At 37.3% G+C, this 10,406-nt stretch overlaps 1 protein-coding gene across 3 annotated transcripts in view; it reads right to left on the bottom strand.

Moving 5' to 3' along the window:
- Nucleotides 1-7,383: 7,383 nt before the first annotated feature.
- AKAP10 (A-kinase anchoring protein 10) overlaps nt 7,384-10,406 on the bottom strand; it is a 223,565-nt gene continuing 220,542 nt past the window's right edge. For all 3 annotated transcript variants that reach the window (XM_075546762.1, XM_075546764.1, XM_075546763.1), the window contains one exon: nt 7,384-8,706. In XM_075546762.1, coding sequence (XP_075402877.1) covers nt 8,701-8,706 — 6 coding nt within the window. In that variant the 3' untranslated portion in view covers nt 7,384-8,700. The remainder of the gene's footprint in view (nt 8,707-10,406) is intronic.

Genomic DNA, 10,406 nt, shown 5'->3' with positions numbered 1-10,406 from the left:
AGGGCCAGCGTCTGAAGTCATCATAGTGCTTAGTCCATGGTGTGATTCACTGAGGGCTTGGTAGAAACTTACTCAAAGTTTCTACCCAGCAACATAAAACTATCTTTATTCTCCTCTTATGTTCCATACAATTATTGTTTAGCATCTTTTCGCAGTGAGGTTGCTCCTCTCAATTTATCCACCATACCTATTACTATTATTAAAGTAGAACTAAGAGCTGATGCACTTATGAAAGTACATTTTTCCAAAGTCATAATTTTCTACCACAAGTACAACATTCCTTCAGCCTGTTCAATTTCTAAGAGTTTACATTCCCCCCAATTCTACAGAGTACAAGACTGGTCTTGTAACCTTTTCTAATCTTTTCTAAATGGGGTCATTTAGGGACTTGCCTTGATAGTTTCAGACATAAAGGTGCTGACATTTTTTTGTCAAACAGGTGCCCAATACCCAAAACAGAACTTATTGCCTATTAGTCCATTCCAACTCATGGCGACCTTATATGACAGAGAATTGTATTCTAAGTCTGTAAATTGTTATGGAAGCAAATAAGCCTCATATTTCTACTTAAGATTAACAGATGGGTTCAAAATGTGACCCAGGATGGCAGTGATGGTAAAACCTCTGGTCCTTCAGCAAGTAAATGGAATGGATTGGAAGAGAGGTAGTTACATAACCTCCTGTCAAATAGGTCATAGCCATTGAGGTCTCTGTGTGGGTATGTCCTGAGCATTCTGGACACTCCTGTTTTCCTCCTTGGAGGCTGGACATGCACTCTCTGCTTTACAAGACACATAACACACCAATGGAGCCAGAGCCCTGTAACTGGAGGAGCCACATGGAGACCACACCAGCGCAGATATGCTTCCACTGCCATGGATCTACAAGATTTTCCATCCACTTGCCTGTCACCTTCCTGCATTCAGTATCACTGCATGGCTGCATGAGTCTAAAGACAAATTTACGGACTAGTATCGGACATACGTGATAATATCAGACTTATGAAGTAGATCTGGACTGGGCCAGGATGTTTCTTAATATAAAATTGCTCTTTGATAGAAAGTTCTCTCTTACACATAAGTGTCCATGAATTTGTTTCTCTAGTCTACTTGGATTAACAAAGGGAGCAAGTAAAAGGGTTAATGGAAGTATGGAATGAGAAGACAAAAAGGGGCAAATCCTCTTCAGGCTTCTTTCCTTACAGTCCAGTAGGAAAGCCTAGTAACTGCTTGTAGGAAAGAGTTAAATTGTGAGCTCAAAAAGCCACCTTGAGCCAAAACACTGACAATATTTTAGATGGAATTCTAACTTAAATTTCCTAAGTAAAATGAATGTTCCAAGGAGAAAGGAAATTTGTTTTATTTCTTCCTTGATCCTTGTACTGTAAATAATGAATAGCAGTCTGTAGGTCCTAAAACACTTCTAAATGGATAAACATTTGCTGAAAAGTATTTTTGTCATTAGAAGGAAGGTTGTTCCTAATGACTAAGGTCCAAGTGGAGTCTGTGGACGTGGGTGAGGATGTACGGTTGAGGACCTCCACAAAGAACTATACTTGGTCAGATCCAGGTACTTGCTGGTGCTCTCTTTAAAGATTTTTTTTCTAACTCCTATGGTATGTGAGATTCTTACTGTAATTCAGGCAAAAGCCAGTTTAGGACCCAGTACAAGGGATTTGGTTACCTGAAAATGCCACTGTCAATAATAACTCTTTTCTCCTGTCAGCCCTTGAGCTGATCTCAGCGCCCTGCAAGCTCATTCTTTCTTGGTATTTTCCTCTCCTACCAGACTGGAGCCCAGGGTCCTCATGCCTCAGGAGAGCCAAGGGATAGTTGCTATATTCCTATCCTGAAGGAAGAGGTTACTTAACTCCCGGTAAGTTTTGTGATGTCTTGAATGTGTCAGGGCAACTGTGATAGGAAGCGACAAAATATTTGCTTGCATGAAATTACTATGACAGAATACTCACATTACATATCATGTTGTAGGCAAATAGCCTTACTGTATCCTTCTTCAATATGTATGGCTTTGGGGTACTCTGATTCTATCAATGTCCCTCCTGGCAATTTTCATCTAATTCCTGATTCTGCCTCAGGATTTAGTGACACTATTCCTAATCTGGCCATTTCCTGCTCCTGCCCAAGCAGGTGGATGCCCCCAAGTGCCCACAATACTTCTCTGAAAGGACCTCGGGGACTTTAATGTGCTAAATGTAACCTTGACGTTTTACTGGTTAGCTTCCACTTTATAGCTCCAGCCCAGGGCTTAGAAGCCTTGCCTAATGCATCAGTCTTCATCAGCTTCTCATTAAATGCTCTCTATTTATGGGCTAACAATAGTTGCTAAAAGTGAGGAGCCTCAGAGAAATGCTGGAATCACAGGAAGATGCTGATCAGAACTTTCAAGGTCATGCCACTATAAGCCAAGAACCTACCCCTGTCCAGACCTGAGTAACTCATCATTGTAAAAATGAGGAATGCATTTTGGCCTAATTAGATTAGCATTTCATTTTTAGTGAAAACACAAAATTACTAAGACAAGTTTACTAAAGAAAAACTCCTGAATCTAGGAACTACTTAAATTGCAAGCATGCTGGGTACACAAGCATTAGTAACTATAACAATCTGACAGCATGTTAGTAAGGTCCTTTTAGCTACACATAATGCCAACTGATATAAGAATGCTTAACAAAGCCCCCCTGCAAAAAAATCATTTTTAAACATCCCAAGGGATTACTGGAGCCAATGATTGAATGCTACCACGCCTGTCAGTTGTACTGTGGTGGCTTGTGTGTTGCTGTGGTACTCAAACATATGTTATTGGTATTTCAAATACTAGCAGGATCACCTAAAGTGAACAAGTTTCACCAAATTTCCAGACTAAGATCATACTATGAAGAAGGAATCAGCAGTTCATTTCAGAGGAGTTCAGACACTGAAAACCCTATGGATAGAAATGAAACACTGTCAGTTACAGAAAACCTAGTCCACAGGAGCAGAAAACTGTCACAGGTAGTGCCAAATGATGTCAAAATGCACTCAAAATATGACCGAGCAAGAGCTGCCTTCTAAAGTGGAATAGACCATAATGAGAAGGACAGAGTAAAGCCTGCAGGACCTTTGATTGCTAATGAGCATGTCTCAAAATTAGAAGAAACAGCTGCAAACATTAATAATTGGAATTTGGAATGTAAGCAGTATGAATCTAGGAAAATTGGAAGTCATAAAAATGAAATGAAATGCATAAAGATGGCTATATTCTATGAGTTAGTGAGCTGAAAGGTACTGGTATTGAGCATTTTGAATCAGAAAACCATATGATTCATTAAGTCAGGAATGACATAATCAAGAAGAATGGCATTGCATCTGTGATCAAAAAGGACATTTGAAGATCTATCTTGAAGTGCAATACTGTCTGTAAGAGGATAATGTGTATCAAGTAAATCCAATCAATGTAACTATTATTAAAATTCATGCATCAACCACTAAAACTAGTGATGAAGAAATATAAGAATTCTACTAACATCTTCAGGCTGAAATTGATTAAGTATACAATCAAGACACATTGATAAGTATTGCCAATTGGAATGCAAAAGTTGGAAACAAGAAGGAATAGCAGTTGAAATATATGGACTTGGGTGATCAAAATGAAGCCAGACATCACATGATAGAATTTTGCAAGACCAACAACTTATTCATATCAAATAACTTTTTTTCAACATAAAATACAACTATATACATATCCTCCTCTCAAGGGAATATATGGAAATAAAATTAGCTACATATGTGGGAATGTAGGACATTCTGTGGGAAGAGACAATGGAGAAGCTCAGTATCAGCAGCTAAAACCAGGCAAGGAGCCAAGTGTGGAAAACATTATCAATTTTTCGCATGTGAATTCAGGTTAAAGTTGAAGAAAATGAAGTCCACAAGACTCAAAACAGAACCTTGAGTATATGCCACATGAATTCGAGAACACTCAAGAACAAAGGTGCTACAATGAACACTATTGAGAGAAGACCTGATGAGCTGTTGCATTTACTTTAAGAAAATAATTACACAAAGAAAGCAAAAGGTCCTTAAAAAGACAGGAACAGAAGAAAAGATTAAATGGATGTCACAAGACACTATGATGATACTTGCTCTTAATTGTAGAGTAGCCAAAGCAAATGGAAGAAATGATGAAGACAGAGAGCTGGACAGAAAATTTAAAAGGACGGCTCAAGAAGACAAAATAAAATATTATAATGGAATGTGCAAAAACTCTGAATTAGAAACCAGAAAGGAAGAACATGCTCAGAACTCAAGAACTTAAACAGAAAGAATTCAAGGGAAAATTCAAGCCCTGAGTTATAATCTTGAAAGATTCTATGGCAAAATATTGAATGATGCAGGAAGCATTAAAAGAAGTAAAGAATACACAGTCACTGTACTAAAAAGAACTAGTCGAGATTCAACTATTTCACAAGTTAGCATATGGCCAAGAACCAATGGTACTGAAGGAAGAAGTCCAAACTGCACTAAAACATTAACCAAGAACAAGACACCAGGAATTGATGGAATACTCATTGAACTGTTTCAACAAGCTGATGAAGCTCCGGAAGTACTCACTTATTTATACCAGGAAATCTGGAAGACAGCTACTTGGTGAACTGACTGGAAGAGATTCATATTTGTACCCATTCAGAAAAAAAAGGAACCAAAAGAGTACTCAAATTATAGGACAATATCATTGATATCACATGCAAGTATAATTTTACTGAGGAACGTCCAACTACGGTTACAGCAGTACATTGACAAGGAACTACCAGAGGTTCGGGCCAGATTCAGAAGAAGGCATGGAGCAAGGGATGTCAGAAAGATCTTGGCTAAAAGTACAGAATACCAGAAAAATGTTTACTAGATGTTTTACTGAGTACACCAAGGCATTGGACTGTGTGGATCATAACAAACTATAGATCAGCGGTTCTCAACCTGTGGGTCACAGCCTCTTTGGGGGTTGAATGACCCTTTCACAGGGTTGCCTGATTCTTAACAGTAACAAATTACAGTTATAAAGTAGCAACAAAAATAATGTTATGGTTGGGTAGGTCACCACATGAGGAGCTGTCTGAAAGGGTCGTGGCATTAGGAAGGTTGAGAACCACCATTATAGAGAGTCTTGAGAAAACGGAGAATTCCAGACACTTTCACTTTGCTCATGGGAAACCTGTAAATGGTGACGAGGCAGTTGTGCGAACAGAACTACTGAATACTGTATCGCTTTAAGTCAGGAAAGGTGTGTGTCAGTGTTGTAGCTTCTCTTACTAACTGCTACTTACTTACTTACCAAACCATGCTGATTAATTCACTATGGGGAGCAAAAATCAGAGAAGCTGTATTATGAAGACTATGGTAGTATCAGGGCTGGAGGAAGGCATACTAATAACCTGCTGTGTGCAGATGACACAAGCTTGCTTGCTGAAAGTGAGGAGAACTGGAATCACTTGCTGGTGAAAATCAAGGACTGCAGCTTTCCGTAAGGATTACAATTCAATGTAAAGAAGAACAAAATCTTCACAATTAGACTGATAAGGTGACATCATGATAAACGCAGAAAAGATGGATGCTCTCCTGGATTTCATTTTTCTTGGATCCTCAGTCAATGCTCATGGAACCAGCAATAAAGAGACCAAACTACACATTACATTAGGTAAATCTGCTGAACAAGACTTCTTTAAAGTGTTGAAAATGATGTTATGTTGAGGACTAATGTTTGCTTCGCCCAAGCCATGGTATTTACAATTGCCTTATAAGCATGTGAAAGTTGGACATTGAATAAAGAAAAGTTGATGCATTTGAACCTTGGAGTTGGAGAAAAATAATGAAAGCTCCATGGACTTCCAAAAAGCGATCTATCATAGGAGTACAGCAAGAATGTTCCTTAGAGGCGAGGATGTGAGACAAGTCCTTGGAGAATGACATAATGCTCGGTAAAGTGGAGGTGCAGGAAAAAAGAGGATGACCCTCAATGATATGGAGTGACACAATGGCTGCAACAATGGGCTCAAACATAAGAACAATTATGAGGATGGCTCCAACCAGGCTGAGTTTTGTTTTGTTGTACATAGGACTGCTCTGGGTCAGAAATGACTTGGTAGCACCTAACAATAACAAAAAGAAGGATTAAATGCAGGACTAAATAGAGCAGTGCTTAGTGCCTCCAGAACCAGTCTTTTGGGTCACTAGGGAAGATGCTCTGAGTGAACAAGTGCCTATGTTCTGCATTTCTACATCTAGCCCTGTACTTTCTCTACAGACACCACTGATTATGTCCTGATTCCTCACTTTATAAATGCCCTCGCCAAGTCACTCTTCTGGACAGTGACCAGAACAGTCACCTCAACAGTCTCATTAGAGAGGCCAACCACCTTATACAATGGTATAAACATTTTCTAGAATTCAAAGTGACTTTCTCCTTCCAAATTCCCATGGAACCAATATTGAAAGTTATTTACATTTCACGAGTTTCTACTGCAGTGAAATCCTAGCAGAAAAATTTAAAAAAATAAAAATAAAAAAAAGCCCAAACCCAAACAAAACACTTGCTCCTTGTCTTATTGCTCTTCCTTGATTTGTTGACATTTACTCTTTACTTCTATCAACTCTTATAGGGGTAAAAACACATCTAGTTATAAGGCAATTAATCACTTTCTCACTAGCTCTTTTAAAAACACTTGCATTAATGTCATTAAAATGATAAAAACAAAGACCACTGGAGAGAAAAGTGTTCAAGTGATTCCTTAAGCCAATAAAAACCCTGCCACAGAAACACATTTTGTGGGTACAGTGCAATCTGAACACAGTGGGTGCTCAAATAAAAATCCAATTTTAAAAGAAGTGTAAAAATTTACTTTAGATTTCAGCTAATAATTTAAAGGCTGTTTTGCTTCAGTGTTTCAGAGCTGGTAGAACAGAATAAAGTACCGAGTCTCAAATTTACTATTCACTTTATAAGCAGCTTACAACTACTGACTTCCTAGAAGCACAAAATGCATATAAACAAAGATTAAAATTATCTTAACTTAAAATACTAGTTTAAATAGCCTAGGGTCTTACAGGCATATTATTATCCCCAAACATTCACAGGCAGCAAGAATCACTTAAAACCATGTTTTATTTTTTTGGCTTTTATATTATTTTTCTATTATTTAAAGACTGAAGCAATAAGAGATGGATGGAAATATTTTGCTAGAAGAGCAAAATGAGTTAATCATATCGTATACACCTAATAAAAACCTCAGGGTTTTGTCATATACTCTTAAACACAAAGCTAAAGCCAGTAACAGGCTCATGTTCTGAGTTTGCATAAAGCAAATGAACATAGTTGAAAGGATCAATATAGTTCACTAGAAGTTGACACCATTTAATATATATAAAATCAAACATAATTAAATAGAATATGGTTTAAATACATTAATACTTCAATTTCAGGATAACAGAGATGGTACATAGTACCAAACACTTGTTTATACAGTCTTTTTTGCTTCTTTTGTTGCTGAAACAGTGTGCCTTTCTACAATCAAATATTGCAATGGAATAAATTCTCTATTTTTCAAGACTTTCTCAAAGACACAGGTGATTAACAGTTATATATACGTACACACACATATATAAAATAATTTTTTTTTTTGCAAAGTCTGAGCAAAAGCAGTAACACCTAAGAGAATTTCCTTTCTCCTCAGACAAGTGCATCCAGTAAGCATCAGCATCTAGGGGCTGGTGGAGTATGCTTGTCAATGTACAGCCCACTGACCAACTGTGATTCAGACACAGACGCCAACTAAGTAGAATAGCAATGAAGGAGTTTCTTACTATCCTGAGACAAAAAAAAAAAAAAAAAGGCCATTGACTGCAAACTTCCCAGCTCACAAAAAAGAAAAAGGGAAGGCAGTAAACAAAGTTGAGTATTTTATCAGCTAATTTCTTAAGTAAACTAGATTTATCCTTTTGTTAGCAGAGGACTATTTGGAGAAAAGACTAATTTTAAGTGTACTTTTATCTCAAGAACAAATGTTAAAATTGCATTCTACCATGAAGGGTCACTGAGACTTGACCTTTGTTAACTTCTTTCCAAATTAACACAGCCTCACATCTGTGAAGGAAGGCTATACAATGAATCATTATTCCATTCCATGCAAAGAAAACAACCTGCTAGCACCACACTGCCACTGTGAGCTGCCCGGCTCTCAGTGGGGTAGACATAACTTTTTGTTTTAAGAAGACAAAGCAAAAACCATGCTGGTAACTAGTTTGTGATGCTATTAGGAAGGAGTTACCACTACAAGAAGTGCATCAGTTATCAGTTATCAGTTCTATGGTTATCTGCCTCCTACGGTATGTAGCTTTTGTCTATCCTAGGAGGCTGAAACTCTCTCACAAATGGGTTATTGCCATTGGAAAACTACTAATTTCTAGTAATGTAAACAATACCACTTTGTCTCTTTAGGACTTTCACGGTGTGACATGATGTGCTTCAAATATGTCTGAAAGTTATTCTGTGTTATGGTGGAAGTCTTGGATTGTCCGCCATTTTTTCTTGAGAATATCAGTAAAAAGGAATATAGTGCTTTGTTTTCATCGACTGTGTTGAAGAATCCAAACAAAGGAAGAAGGTTCTCTTATATTTCAGAAACAGATTTTCTTTATGTCAGATGTTGAGTTATAGCTGAAAAAGAAAAAAGAAAAGGGTAAAGTACATTTCTAAAACTTGGAACATATTTTCATCACGGTTTAATAAAGACAGAGATAAATCTACAATCCATGCTTACCATACCAGCACTTACACTAGGTAGAAGCTGAGTAAATCTTGTGAGGTAAAATGTGGTAATTGTCTTCACTTACATATGAGGATAACACTTAACAATGATGAACAAACGATGAGCACAAACTTAAGTTAACTTATTGCCTTAGTTATTTAATACTGTTGTTATAGAAATATAAGTGGATATCTTTAACAAACATTTTAAAATTATGTTCCCAAAGTCTAAAAATCACACCAAACCCATTGGCATCATGTAGATTCTGACTCATAGCAACCCTATACAGGACTTTTAGCGTGGCAAATCTATTGGAGCAAATAGCTTCATCTTTCCCCATGAAGCAGCTGCTGGGCTTGAATCACTACCTTTCGATTGACAGCCCAATAGCTAATCCACAGCACCAATAAGACTCCTTGAGGAGTCAAGTCGTGGATGATCTTCATGTGGTATGCTTCCCCCACCCCTGCTTTTTGTAAAACTTTATGTGAAGGTTTACAGAGCAAATCACCATTTTTGTATTCAACAACCTCTCAAACCTCCCAATGGCTTGCCCATTTCCTCTTTGTCGAATATTATCTTTCACTTCAACCAAATCAATACTTATCTACCTTCTAAAATAATATTTCCCTTATCCTCCTAATAACCATCAAGTCTGTTTCTTTTGAAAACATTTCTTTCTTGCTCTTTTAAAGAAGTGATGTCATACAGTGTTTGTCCTTTTGTGATTGAACTAATTTCATGCTCTATAATGTCCTCCACAGCCATCCATGTTGTGAAGTACTTCATAGATTTATCATTATTCTTTAATGTTCTTAGCTACGACACCAAAACATTATTCTTTACTGAGAGGTTTGCAAGAGTTAAAAGGAATGTTGGCAAATACTAACACTTTATATGCAATCCTGCAATAGTGATCTACAAGTAGGTGTGTAGACAGATACACAGGTTGAATAGTGTGAGGAGAATAAGCACATATTTATAAATAAATATAGATTTGACAGAGCATATTTATATGTGTATATAAATACTGTAAGTATACCCATGAATGTGGTAGGGCATACAAGCTTAAAAGTTATAAAATCTTCTTTTATATAACCATACACTTAAGAGGAAATGTGTTGCTGGGCCTGGGAAATGAGAACCATAGCCTTGGAAGACATCAAGGTCTATTGGCATAATTTGGTTCACAAAAACAATGCTCTACATCCTAATCTGCTGAGTAGCAGCTGCTGTCTTTAGAGTTTGTGAGCAGACATCTAAAGTAAAATTATTGGTCTATCTGCATCCAGAAAAAAGAAGAGTGATGAAAATGAAAAGAAAAATTTGAAACAGTCCAATGGAGTAATGGACTGTTCAATTATCAGTCTCCACAAACTTGAAACCAGAAGAACTAGATGGTGCCCAACGACCACTACCAACTGCCCTGAAAAGAATCACACTAGAAAGTCTTGGCTACAGTGGGAGAAAAATGTAGAACAAAACTCAAAATCATAAAAAAGAAGACAGGGCTTAATGGTTGGATAGAGACTGGAAAAGTTTCTAAGACTATGGTCCTTACTCTCTAAGCATGGAACTGAAATTACCTCCACGTCAGAAATAATCAGAC

The sequence above is a fragment of the Tenrec ecaudatus genome, chromosome 4, assembly GCF_050624435.1.
Source record: "Tenrec ecaudatus isolate mTenEca1 chromosome 4, mTenEca1.hap1, whole genome shotgun sequence".
NCBI classification, from domain to species: domain Eukaryota; kingdom Metazoa; phylum Chordata; class Mammalia; order Afrosoricida; family Tenrecidae; genus Tenrec; species Tenrec ecaudatus.
The sequence above is the reverse complement of the archived record's forward strand: the minus strand, read 5'-3'. Positions and strand labels throughout refer to the sequence as shown.